The sequence below is a fragment of the Micromesistius poutassou genome, assembly GCF_964030765.1.
Source record: "Micromesistius poutassou genome assembly, chromosome: 22".
In the NCBI taxonomy this organism is placed as follows: domain Eukaryota; kingdom Metazoa; phylum Chordata; class Actinopteri; order Gadiformes; family Gadidae; genus Micromesistius; species Micromesistius poutassou.
The window spans coordinates 8,117,984-8,132,076 of NC_140292.1; the positions used below are offsets into that span (position 1 = coordinate 8,117,984).

General features: G+C 40.2%; 1 protein-coding gene across 1 annotated transcript; it reads left to right on the forward strand.

The window, feature by feature from the left end:
• Nucleotides 1–916: 916 nt before the first annotated feature.
• On the forward strand, nt 917–10,886 carry LOC311367585 (myosin heavy chain, fast skeletal muscle-like; the record flags this gene model as incomplete). The annotated part of the gene is made up of 33 exons (XM_084486408.1): nt 917–1,123; nt 1,206–1,349; nt 1,440–1,596; nt 1,694–1,721; nt 1,847–1,955; nt 2,235–2,298; nt 2,410–2,504; nt 3,088–3,226; nt 3,351–3,469; nt 3,556–3,705; nt 3,796–3,966; nt 4,058–4,358; nt 4,891–5,008; nt 5,173–5,296; nt 5,667–5,852; nt 5,949–6,191; nt 6,274–6,450; nt 6,559–6,704; nt 6,807–6,897; nt 7,232–7,375; nt 7,519–7,645; nt 7,837–7,955; nt 8,034–8,230; nt 8,316–8,499; nt 8,599–8,764; nt 8,866–8,990; nt 9,086–9,253; nt 9,486–9,689; nt 9,797–9,922; nt 10,002–10,172; nt 10,254–10,358; nt 10,455–10,550; nt 10,866–10,886. 33 exons carry the CDS (start codon nt 917–919, stop codon nt 10,884–10,886), a joined length of 4,722 nt encoding a protein of 1,573 aa, XP_084342534.1.
• Nucleotides 10,887–14,093: the final 3,207 nt, after the last annotated feature.

A 14,093-nucleotide genomic window follows, 5' to 3' on the forward strand; every position in this document is an offset into this window, starting at 1 on the left:
TATGCAAAAATGATGTTATCACCTGCGAAAGCATTGAGTAGCCAAGAGTCAATTGATGAGGTTCTTTGATAGATAAATTAATTGTATTCAGTTATTTAGTCTGTAAATGTAAAACTATATGTCATGGCATACAAGTAAAGGTCCTTTTATATTGAATGTGATTGTTCGTTACGTCTTTTCCCACGTCAATAAATAATAACAAATCATGGAGCTGAATGGGACTATACCGTCTCCTTTAAGGAAAAGGGGCTTTAAATTCACCAGGATCACATTTTCATGGCTTTTTAGCCTACGAATCAGCTAAACCAATCACACTCGGGTATCTTTTTCAAAGCCACCATGGACACTGTACACGTTTTAGGATATGGCGGAGGTAGCTATCTGTTTTATGTATTGATCATTTATCTCGATAGCAGTCGATGCTACAAGCAAATGTTCCCTTGCACTGCGGCACGTGAATATAGGTTGCTTTCGATAACATGATTCTTAATTGAATGGGATTATACTGTAATTAAAACATACTCATGAATGTTATAGTCCATTTCTGCCAAGTCCGTTCCACTAGTTACCACTAAATCCTACATACTGGACCTTTGAACAAATATATATATCTATTGACCACATGCATTGAATGACCAATGCATGTCATGCAGTGTGATTGTATTTTAAGAAATATGAACCAGCATTTACAATACACTGCACCTCGCCATGGTGCTACAACTTTCCTCTGTCATGTGAAATTGTGCAAATAACATTTCTTTCAATTTAAGGTCTGACACTTGAAGATTTCTCATTGGGAAGAAGACCAAGGTAAGAGTTATTTCACCCAAGCCATACCGATCTGTATTAGAACAATTTGAGCATATGAGAAGCATCAAAACATTTCATCATCTTTGTCTGACAGTAACCTGCCACCATGAGTACGGACGCAGAGATGGCCTATTACGGCAAGGCTGCGATTTACCTCCGTAAGCCAGAGAAGGAGAGGCTTGAGTCCCAGAACGCGCCCTTTGATGCCAAGAGTGCTGCATATGTGGCTGATGCTAAGGAGCTGTACGTCAAGTGTACCATCATTAAGAAGGAAGGTGGCAAAACCACTGTTAAAGTGTTGGCTACAGAAGAGGTAGGCTGCTTTTAATTTATTGCCATAAAGAATTTTTTTTGCAATGTTTTCCAAATTTCTCCTTTTTTTGTACCATTTTTAGGAGAGGACAGTCAAGGACGATGATGTCACACCCATGAATCCTCCCAAGTACGACAAAATTGAGGACATGGCCATGATGACCCATCTCAATGAAGCCTCTGTGTTGTATAACCTCAAAGAGCGTTATGCAGCATGGATGATCTACGTAAGATATTTTACCAACTAAATAAAATAAAATAATACTTAATGATATACCAGATCATATTAATGATCAACTCTGAATGATTTCCTTCAGACCTACTCTGGGCTGTTCTGTGCCACTGTAAACCCCTACAAGTGGCTCCCAGTGTATGATCAGGAGGTTGTCAACGCCTACAGAGGCAAGAAGCGTATGGAGGCTCCACCCCACATCTTCTCTGTCTCTGACAACGCCATCCAGAACATGCTCACTGGTATATTTAATCAAATCTGGCAAAAATAAATGTAATGATGTATGGTCGAAATGTTGAATGTGAATAAATGTAATACTTTGATTTATTTATTTTGCAGATCGACAGAATCAGTCTGTCTTGATCACGTAAGTTTACCTGTTGATGTTAAGTTGGATGATTTAATATTACAAGTAAAAAATTAGCCCACAAAAATCTCACAAAGAATCAGACAATGTAAAAAAAACTCAAATTACCTTCTTTTCACACCCAGTGGAGAATCCGGTGCGGGAAAGACTGTGAACACCAAGCGTGTCATCCAGTACTTTGCTACCATCTCAGTGGCTACTGACAAGAAGAAGGAAAATGCTTCCAAGATTCAGGTATGCTGAATCTGTAAATTTATCATCATAAATGACATGAAACACACCAGAGATGTATCGATGCCCTGAGAACTGAGGATCAATACTGTAACTTTCATCATAGGGGTCACTGGAGGACCAGATTATTGCAGCCAATCCCCTGCTGGAGGCCTACGGTAATGCCAAGACTGTGCGAAATGACAACTCATCTCGTTTCGTAAGTACAAACTTAGTATGTCGAACAAATGTAATGACATACTTGATCTTTAACAAAAACTGAAATGAGGCTTTTCTAAACAGGGTAAATTCATCAGAATCCATTTCGGTGCAACTGGTAAACTGGCCAGTGCTGACATTGAGACATGTAAGTATCTTGTACCAAAATAACAACAAATTAACTCTCATTATGGGGGGAATAGGTTTTGATCTAGTAATGTCAATCACAACTTTATACTATTATTTTATAACCTTGAAGATCTGCTGGAGAAGTCCCGAGTGACATTCCAGCTTCCCGATGAGAGAGGCTATCACATCTTCTACCAGATGATGACCAACCACAAACCTGAGATTGTTGGTAAGATGGTTTAGTAGTGAGAAATAAATGTTGCAGTAAGATGTATTGTTATTCTATAGGCTTGCCTTTAACTTATCATTCAGGACTTTGAAGTACAAAAATAACAATTTAAGGTTTCAATAGTTGTCACTCAAGTTTAAAATTGAATCATTAAAATGACCATATTATATTTTCTGCAGAAATGACCCTCATCACCACCAACCCCTACGACTTCCCCATGTGCAGTCAGGGTCAGATCACTGTGGCCAGCATTGATGACAAAGAGGAGCTGGATGCTACTGATGTGAGTCAATGTTAACAGCTACCTTAGGAAGCTATTTTAACAGGCAGAAACTAACCAGGACCAAAAAATGTCTATGGACTCTGGGCCGATCAGAAAACTTGGAGGGCTTAAACTCAGTGTTACAGCCTGCGGAATCTACTCAGAATGGTTGCAGCTCGAGCTCAGTGCGCTCTGCTCTGTCTGTGTACAGCAGATTCAAGAAAGCTCTGTATGTTTCTAACCAAGTTAGAGTTAATAGAGACTCTTTGAATATTCTTTTAATTTAATTTAATATTATATACTTTGTTTTCCTACAGGATGCTATTGATATTTTGGGATTCAATAATGAGGAGAAGATGGCCATCTACAAGTTTACTGGTGCTGTGCTTCACCACGGTAACATGAAGTTCAAGCAGAAGCAGCGTGAGGAGCAGGCTGAGCCAGATGGCAATGAGGGTGAGTTAAAAATGTTTTTAAAAAAAAACACTGGACATTTCCAAAGTCCAGCTTTGCTGTAAATTGTTGTATTCACTATCTGTACAAAATTGTCATCATTTTTTCTTTCATATAAAAAATGCAGAGGCCGACAAAATTTCCTACCTGCTTGGTCTCAACTCTGCTGACATGCTCAAGGGTTTGTGCTACCCCAGAGTGAAGGTCGGAAATGAGTTTGTCACTAAGGGACAGACAGTACCTCAGGTATGATAATACCATGGAATAATTATCAAAACATAATTGTAATAGTAGTAATTTGTATGTATATCTAATCTCCCACCCTGCTCTAGGTGTATAACTCAGTGAGTGCCCTGGGCAAGTCTATCTATGAGAGGATGTTCTTGTGGATGGTCATCCGTATCAACCAGATGCTGGACACCAAGCAAGCAAGATCATCCTATATTGGTGTGCTGGATATTGCTGGTTTTGAGATCTTTGATGTAAGATTGCATTTCTTATAAAAACAATTTCCCCGCCTAAAAGCAGTGTCTACGTGGATGAACATTTGCTAAACTAATGTTCTATAACAGTACAACAGCATGGAGCAGCTGTGCATCAACTTCACCAATGAGAAACTGCAACAGTTCTTCAACCACCACATGTTCGTCCTGGAGCAAGAGGAGTACAAGAAGGAGGGTATTATCTGGGAGTTCATTGACTTCGGTATGGACTTGGCTGCCTGCATTGAGCTTATTGAGAAGGTAAACATCATTGTATAACTAAATATCACAATTCTAAGTCTGATTCAAAACCATCTTATCATAATGTTTCCTGATATTTCTTTCTAAATAGCCAATGGGCATCTTCTCCATCCTTGAAGAGGAGTGCATGTTCCCCAAAGCCTCAGACACTTCCTTCAAGAACAAGTTGTATGAACAGCATCTTGGCAAAAACAAAGCATTTGAGAAGCCCAAGCCTGCAAAGGGAAAGGCTGACGCTGACTTCGCCATGGTGCATTATGCTGGTACCGTGGCCTACAACGTCACGGGCTGGCTGGACAAGAACAAGGATCCCCTGAACGATTCTGTGATTCAGCTGTACCAGAAGTCCTCAAACAAACTGCTGCCTGTCCTGTATCCAGCTGTAGTTGAAGGTACATATTCCATGTAACCATAGTTTATAACTGTTCATCCATTATATAATACCCATTTATTTTGAAGCCATTTATTGCCTCTTTTTTATAAACAAAAACATGGAAAATGTTACTAATTACCAATAATTTAAAACAGAGACTGGGGGTGCAAAGAAGGGAGGCAAGAAGAAGGGTGGCTCCATGCAGACTGTGTCTTCACAGTTCAGGGTAAGGGTAAACAAGCAAATTAATGTACAAATATATGTAATTTGATAGCAAATTTCACATGTCTTCACTGAATTAGTTATTTTTCAGTTAATTTGTATATATTTCATATTTTATTCTGTGATGTGTCTTAAGGAGAACTTGGGCAAACTGATGACCAATTTGAGGAGCACCCATCCTCACTTTGTGCGTTGTCTCATTCCCAATGAGTCAAAAGTTCCAGGTAAAAAATTTTCAAATACTTTCTACATTACAGGTTGGCATTGTAGTAGAATATAGCAAAATTAATGTCATATATTTAAAGTCTGAAATCTATAACATTTCACAGGAATGATGGAGAACCACCTGGTTATCCACCAGCTGAGATGTAACGGTGTACTGGAGGGCATCAGAATCTGCAGAAAGGGCTTCCCCAGCAGAATCCTCTATGCTGACTTCAAGCAGAGGTATTACCTCATTGACAGAACAATTATATTGTCACGATTATACAATAACTTTTTGTTATTGTATAACATATTTATTGTATCAACAAGATGTATATATTGTATATACATATTTAAAACTTTCATGTGCACCTTTCTTTTAAACACTTAACATTGCACTCCTACAGATACAAAGTACTGAATGCTAGTGTCATTCCGGAGGGACAGTTCATTGACAACAAGAAGGCTTCTGAGAAGCTGCTTGGGTCCATTGATGTGCCTCACGATGAGTACAAATTTGGACACACCAAGGTCTGTTTATTGTTGTCAATAAGTATATATGTACTTGATTGAAAGTTACTCTCTGACTAGATGTATTTCTTACCTTAAGGTGTTCTTCAAAGCTGGTCTTCTGGGTACTCTTGAGGAGATGCGAGATGAGAAGCTGGCATCTTTGGTCGGAATGATTCAGGCTCTCTGCAGAGGTTATGTCATGAGAAAGGAGTATGTGAAGATGACAGAGAGGAGGTATGTTTTAAACATTGTGCTCAAAACTCATACAGGTTTAAAAATAATGAGTGCAAAATATGACTGTTTTATTTTATTTAATAGGGAAGCAATCTACACTATTCAGTACAACGTTCGCTCATTCATGAATGTCAAACACTGGCCATGGATGAAGGTGTACTACAAGATCAAGCCTCTTCTGAAGAGTGCTGAAACTGAGAAGGAACTTTCTGCGATGAAGGAGAACTATGAGAAGATGAAAACAGACCTGGCTACTGCCCTGGCCAAGAAGAAGGAACTTGAGGAGAAGATGGTTTCTCTACTGCAGGAGAAGAATGATCTTGCACTGCAAGTGGCCTCTGTAAGTAAAACTATTTATTCGTCTCAACATGTACACACAATGAGACACATGTGTTATGACATTCGATATGACTGATATGATGACACAATTAAACAGGAAGGAGATAATCTGAATGATGCTGAAGAGAGGTGTGAGGGACTCATCAAGAGTAAGATCCAGCTGGAGGCCAAACTCAAGGAGACAACTGAGAGACTCGAGGATGAAGAGGAAATGAATGCTGAGCTGACTGCCAAGAAGAGGAAACTGGAGGATGAATGCTCTGAGCTCAAGAAGGACATTGATGACCTGGAGCTTACCTTGGCCAAAGTGGAGAAGGAGAAACATGCCACTGAGAACAAGGTTTGTAAAGATTCTTTGAAAGGAGATATAATAAAATACAATACAAGTAAGCATGTATTACACATCATTTTGTTATGTTTAGGTGAAGAACCTTACAGAGGAGATGGCCTCTCAGGATGAGAGCGTTGCTAAGCTGACAAAGGAGAAGAAAGCCCTCCAAGAGTCACATCAGCAAACTCTTGATGACCTGCAGGCAGAGGAAGACAAAGTCAACACTCTGACCAAGGCCAAGACCAAGCTTGAACAGCAAGTGGATGATGTGAGAAAAGCTCATGGAAACCTTCAATGAATATCAGTAATGGAGTTGAGTGAATATTCAATATTGCATTTTTTTTGTTCTTAATTATTTTCAATTATTGACATCCAGCTTGAAGGTTCTCTGGAGCAAGAGAAGAAGCTCCGTATGGACCTTGAGAGATCCAAGAGAAAGCTTGAGGGTGATCTAAAACTGGCTCAGGAATCCATCATGGATCTTGAGAACGACAAACAGCAGTCTGACGAGAAAATCAAAAAGTAATGTCATCAAACAAGTCATGCTTTGTTTTTAAAGATTCATACGTTCATATGTATATGATTTGTATGGTATTAAGTTGTGTGGTATTGTTTCATCATCAGGAAGGACTTTGAGACTAGTCAGCTTCTAAGCAAGATTGAGGATGAGCAGTCCATGGGTGCTCAGCTTCAGAAGAAGATCAAGGAGCTTCAAGTAAGACAATTTATATGACAATACCACATCAATGTACCATAAATATTAGTACATTTTTACAAAATATGATGTATTCCTTACTTATTAGGCACGCATTGAAGAGCTGGAGGAAGAGATTGAGGCTGAGCGTGCTGCTCGTGCCAAGGTTGAGAAGCAGAGAGCTGATCTCTCCAGGGAACTTGAAGAGATCAGTGAGAGGCTTGAGGAGGCTGGTGGAGCCACTGCTGCTCAGATTGAGATGAACAAGAAGCGTGAGGCTGAGTTCCAGAAGCTGCGTCGTGACCTTGAGGAGTCCACCCTGCAGCATGAAGCCACTGCTGCTGCTCTGCGTAAGAAGCAGGCTGACAGTGTAGCAGAGCTGGGAGAGCAGATTGACAACCTCCAGCGTGTCAAGCAGAAGCTTGAGAAGGAAAAGAGCGAGTTCAAGATGGAGATTGATGACCTCTCCAGCAACATGGAAGCAGTTGCTAAGGCCAAGGTGAAATATGTTTTAAATACAATTAATGTTTTTAATACAAATACAATGAATACAATTTAAATATATTTAATCAAATATAATCATATATCATATAAAAATGATTATGACAAACCACTTTTGCTAAGTACAAATTCAATCACCAGGGAAATCTGGAGAAGATTTGCCGTACCCTTGAGGACCAGCTGAGTGAAATCAAGGCTAAGAGTGATGAGAACAGTCGCCAGATAAATGACATCAGTGCTCAGAGAGCAAGACTACTGACAGAAAATGGTACGTACTTCCTTTAGACTTCCTTTAGCATATACAATAATTCAAAAATAACCCTATATATATGAATAGCTCTCATCATAACCCAATATACCTCCCACACTAACCCCAAATATTGCAAATAAAGCGTATTCAAAGATGTGGTTTATCTGTGTTATTGATATATTTGCATGAATTTGTATGTCATGACATAGGTGAGTTTGGTCGTCAGCTTGAGGAGAAAGAGGGTCTTGTCTCCCAGCTTACCAGAGGCAAGCAGGCCTTTACTCAGCAGATTGAGGAGCTGAAGAGGCTAAATGAGGAGGAAGTCAAGGTATACATTAATTTCATATCATCTTGACTAAATGTTTCAATATTTTGCAGTAGGTTCTAAATTTTTCCCCTTTTGCAGGCAAAGAATGCTCTTGCTCATGGTGTGCAATCAGCCCGCCATGACTGTGACCTTCTGAGGGAGCAGTTTGAGGAGGAGCAGGAGGCCAAGGCTGAGCTGCAGCGTGGAATGTCCAAGGCCAACGGTGAGGTGGCTCAGTGGAGGAGCAAGTATGAAACTGATGCTATCCAGCGCACTGAGGAGCTTGAGGAGTCCAAGTGAGTCAAATATTTAATACTTTAGCTAAAGTAGACATTCTATTTGAGGAATGTCCACAAATTAAACCATGTGATACTTTAACAGGAAAAAGCTTGCCCAGCGCCTTCAGGAGGCTGAGGAACAGATTGAGGCTGTGAACTCAAAGTGTGCCTCTCTTGAGAAAACCAAACAGAGACTCCAGGGTGAGGTGGAGGATCTCATGGTTGATGTGGAGAGGGCCAATGGACTGGCTGCCAACCTTGATAAGAAGCAGAGGAACTTTGACAAGGTGTTTTATCATTCATTGAAATGGCAGTTTAAATTGTATTATCCTATGTTTTTTCTTCATGTGATGAACATGTACCGCCTTATTGACAATATTGTGCAGGTTTTGGCTGATTGGAAGCAGAAATATGAGGAGGGCCAGGCAGAGCTTGAAGGAACTCAGAAAGAGGCTCGTTCTCTCAGCACTGAGCTTTTCAAGATGAAGAACTCCTATGAAGAAGCTCTGGATCAGCTGGAGACCCTGAAGCGTGAAAACAAGAACCTCCAACGTGAGTTAAACTGTTCATTTTGGCATCAATGTTGCCAAGATTACTACATATATAACTTCATTGGAATTGATGACAACAACAGTATGTAACCCTCTCAACAGAGGAGATTTCGGACCTGACTGAACAAATTGGTGAGACTGGAAAGAGCATCCATGAGCTGGAGAAATCCAAGAAGCAAGTGGAGACAGAGAAGAGTGAGATCCAGACAGCCCTAGAGGAAGCTGAGGTGATTGTAATAAAAATACAAATAAATCAAGCGATACCTTTGTTATTATAAACTATATTATGTAATGAATATGCCAACATTGGTTTATAATTTAGGGTACTCTGGAGCATGAAGAGTCCAAGATTCTCCGTGTCCAGCTGGAGCTCAACCAGATTAAGGGTGAGGTTGACAGGAAGCTGGCTGAGAAGGATGAGGAGATGGAGCAGATCAAGAGGAACAGCCTGAGGGTCACTGACTCCATGCAGAGCACACTGGACTCTGAGGTCAGGAGCAGGAATGATGCCTTGAGAATCAAGAAGAAGATGGAGGGAGACCTGAATGAGATGGAGATCCAGCTGAGCCACGCCAACCGCCAGGCTTCTGAGGCTCAGAAGCAGCTGAGGAATGTTCAGGGACAACTGAAGGTATGACACAAACTAATGTCCAGGACATAAAATATAAGGACATTAATATCCCGTTGTGACATCTTCCATGGTGTTTTCATGTTCATTTTAGGATGCCCAACTGCATCTTGATGATGCTGTCAGAGGAGGTGAAGACCTGAAGGAGCAGGCTGCCATGGTGGACCGTAGGAACGGTCTCATGGTGGCTGAAATTGAGGAGCTGAGGGCGGCTCTGGAACAGACAGAGAGAGGCCGCAAAGTGGCTGAGCAAGAGCTCATTGATGCCAGTGAGAGAGTTGGACTTCTGCACTCTCAGGTAAACAAACTAACATATTCTTCCAAGAAATGCTCCAGAATTTCCTAGAATATTTAGCAAGATTATACATGTGTCATAAACATTGCAAACATTGACATTTATTTTAGAATACAAGTCTTCTGAACACAAAGAAGAAGATTGAGACTGACCTGGTCCAAGTCCAGGGTGAGGTGGACGACACTGTCCAGGAAGCCAGGAATGCTGAAGAGAAGGCCAAGAAGGCCATCACTGATGTAGGTTTGCTTTTATTTGTTAATTTATTGAATTGGAAATTGCTTGAACTCTCGATTAATATGCTATATTTTATGTAAGGCTGCCATGATGGCTGAGGAGCTGAAAAAAGAGCAGGATACTAGCTCTCACCTGGAGAGGATGAAGAAGAACCTGGAGGTCACAGTGAAAGACCTGCAGCACCGCCTGGATGAGGCTGAGAACCTGGCCATGAAGGGTGGCAAGAAGCAGCTTCAAAAACTGGAGTCCAGAGTAAGATACTGTCACACATGGATGTATTTACAGTTCCAGCATAGTAAGAGTATATTTATTGAATATATTTGATTTCTTAAGGTGCGTGAGCTGGAAACAGAGGTTGAAGGTGAACAGAGACGTGGAGTAGATGCTGTTAAGGGTGTCCGGAAATATGAGAGGAGAGTGAAGGAACTCACCTACCAGGTATGCCAGATTATATTGAAAATAATATTTAAATCAATGTATATCAGAAAAGATTATAGTCAAGAGTCTGGGGTGTAACCATTTTCATCACTTTAGACTGAGGAGGATAAGAAGAATGGTGCCAGACTCCAAGATCTTGTTGATAAGCTGCAGCTGAAGGTGAAGGCTTACAAGAGACAGGCTGAGGAAGCGGTAAGTAGAAAAAACATAACAAAATCAGGTTATTGCATAAATTTTGGTACTTCTTATTTAAACAAAATATGAATGTTCCTACAGGAGGAGCAGGCCAACTCTTACCTGTCCAAGTGCAGGAAGGTTCAACATGAGCTGGAGGAGGCTGAGGAACGTGCTGACATCGCTGAGACTCAGGTCAACAAGCTGAGGTCTAAGAGCCGTGATAGTGGCAAGGTAAGTTCATCACTCTATTAGCCCATTGACTCAGAAAGAAATTAAATGCAAACAAAAATGTTGGTTGGTTTAATGTTTTTCTTTTGTTCTCTTCCCCAGGGAAAGGAGGCAGCTGAATAAGATGTAATGCATCATTGTACATTTATAAAGGCATGTCATAAAATATGACTTCTTGTTGCAATAAAATATTATTACAAATCATCTTTTTTTGTTGATAGTTTCACATTCCTTTATTATTTTAAGTAACAATGGGCCATTCATCTAGCCTGGCTCCCCCGCCCACCTACTTCCACCCAAATTTCATTTTCCCTTCAGTAGTCAGTCTGGGGCTGGGGCTTGTTAGTGGGATTTTGCCCGAACAAATTTCTGTCTGACCAATCAGCGAACAGAGGAAGTGGCTGAGAACGATGACGTCAAAGTAGCGACGTATTGTCAATGACAAGACCCAGCCTCGACAGTTGACTGCAAACATTATCTCTGTCCTTACTATCGAATATTAATGTAGAATTTGTAATTGTTCCTCCAAAATTAGATGAACAAAACCTGCAGCTATCGTTGACAGACATCTTCACGCTTCATCTTGTTTTGTTTGTGTACACAGCCTGCGCATGCGCGCAACGTAGTTTTCGGCCGGTCCCGGCGTATGACATATGTCACGACCAAACACTATTGCGATTGGTTATGGCAGATCCAGAGTGGCACTGGGCAGATCCAATAGTTTTAAACTTCAACAGACACCCGCCTGCAAGTGAGTGAACATTTGCCAATTACAGCAGTTCCAGACCTTCTGTACAAATGAAATGAAGTACGATGGTCTGGTAGCACCAGGCTACCATTCATCATCATTTCACCAACTTTTGAATTTGAATCTGATCAGTGAATATTAATTCTGTTTTTTAATTAAACAGAATTGTACAAATAAGCACAACTCTGGAATGGCTACTATGAAAAAAATATATATAACAGAAAATGATCACTGAAATATTATATGTACTATTATATATACATTAATTAGTTGTTTAATGATTCAAAGTTGTGCCGTGCAGAACGTTTACATTTAAGAGATGAGATGACAATTCATACTGGGGAACAAACAACCCAAAAATAAAATCTGAAACTCAATAACGTTACATTTGTCTTCCTGATTCAGGCTGGCACAAAAAATGCACCCATGTTAAATGGGGTGGAGATCCTTTAACATGAGAACAACAAGTCCTGTATCCATAAAGGATCTGCCTTTAATATTATGTTAACTTTAATGAGTTAGGGTTTGAATGACGATACAATCATTCACCATTAATTTATATTAGTTAATGCAGAAATAAGCATTCGCCCAGTTAATTAAAAGTTAACGAATGGCTAGTTAATTTACTAATGGTGTTAATGATGAATAAGGAATTTATGTATAGTGTTTTTCTTTGTTGAACAATCAAAAGTCGATTTTGCATACAGTACATGTCATTTAACAGGCCATTGTTTTCATTGGCGATCTTTCAGCCGAACTAGCCTGAAGCTCCAATGACGGCACCAATTGTACTACAATTTTTTTTTTAATTGTCCTCCTATAAACAGTGTCTGGGGTCATACAACTCGCTGTATTTCTCTACCTCAACTATCAACCGCACCTCGTCCATGATCGCAAATTGAAAAGAGCAAGAAGATGCAGAGTAATCAAGAGGTTCATAGTCTGTGGACGGACACAGGGTTCTAGTTTTATGTGGGGCCTATAACTTCAGTTATTTCATTTTATAGGATATGGGGATGTCACATAATCCATATGGTGGGACCATGATGCATCCCCGCTACACCCTGGCCTACGGTGTAGCCAGACTACAATGCAATTGTATGCATGAATGCAACTACTAGTCGATAGTAGTAAGTAGTAAGTAGTCAAATATTTATTAACAAATTTGAAAGGAGGCCATTTTCCCCCCTGCAATATGTAACTGCAACGACTAATCTATAAATGATTAAATTATTGAGATATACACTTGCCTTATTTTTTCGAAAACACACTATTCAAAGAAGCACGCGTCAACATGTGTAAAAATATAAATATATAATATATAATTTCCATTTGATCATTTTCCTGCGCTATGCGTCTGCTGTGTGGCACATCTGGGGCTCAGTATGTTTTCATTGATAAGAGTGAGAGCGTTTTCTTAATTATATGTTATACAATGATAATATTATATTCTGAGGCAAATTATAGATTTTTTCTTATAGTAGCCGTGTAATGAGCAGGCACTAAATAAACCTCTTTAGAGTGATTCAAGCCATCTCCACTTCACATTGGATTAGTGCTTCACTCTGCCAGTTATTTACATTTACATTTACATTTAGGGCAATCAGCAGACGCTTTTATCCAAAGCGACTTACAATAAGCACAGGGGAGTCAGACTGCCCCTCTAGTTCAAATTCACAGCACCCAAAATTTTACCGAAATTAAGATACATTTATCATTTCAATTAAAATTGGTTCCAAATTGTCCTTGACACCGGACCAATGTCTCTATTGGATCTTCATCAATTCATTATTTCTACCGAAAACCGAAAACCTACAGCTGCAAGATTTGGCCAGTCTCACCCATACCCTCTGAATTACTTTCTACTGATGCATGTAATATGTTTGCTTGTAAACATTAGACAAGCCATTAGCAAAAAAGATGATGTAACTAGACCTTTAACAAATACTCAAAAGGCTGATCGCATCACCCTTATACTCAGATTCCAACACTGGCTTCCAATGCACTTCAGAATTTACTTCAAATTATGTCTGCTATTAATCATTTACAAACACTGGGTCAAAGTACATCTCTGAACTGCTCGCTGATGAACAACCCCCTGGACAGCTTAGATCATCAGAGCCTGGCCTTCTAGAACAAGAACACAGAATTGTGCAATACAACATTGTCTAAAGTGAACTGACAGATTAATACAGTGAATGGGGGTGATGGCATGGAAAGCAAGGTGTGGTCTATCTAGTTTTACATGCCCGCCAGATGCATCCCGGACCACATTGGGGCTCCAGGATTGCAGCTCCCTGGACATGGCTTACTGGGGTTGTACAAGAGCTGAGCTCCTTTATCATTCCAGTGTGTACCTCACAATTAGCTGCTGGCCATCCAGGTCAGCAGCTAATCACTTTCCCCCATGGTGATGTAGATGCGTTCTTAAGGACATGAAGTGGGAGCAAGATCTTCCTCTTTGCATGGTTTATGAAATCACTTCCTATTTTTGGATGTGAAGCACACACGACACACACACAACGAAGAGCATGGACTGGTGGAACTGGCACTTCACAGCCTTGACATACTTTGGATTGTTA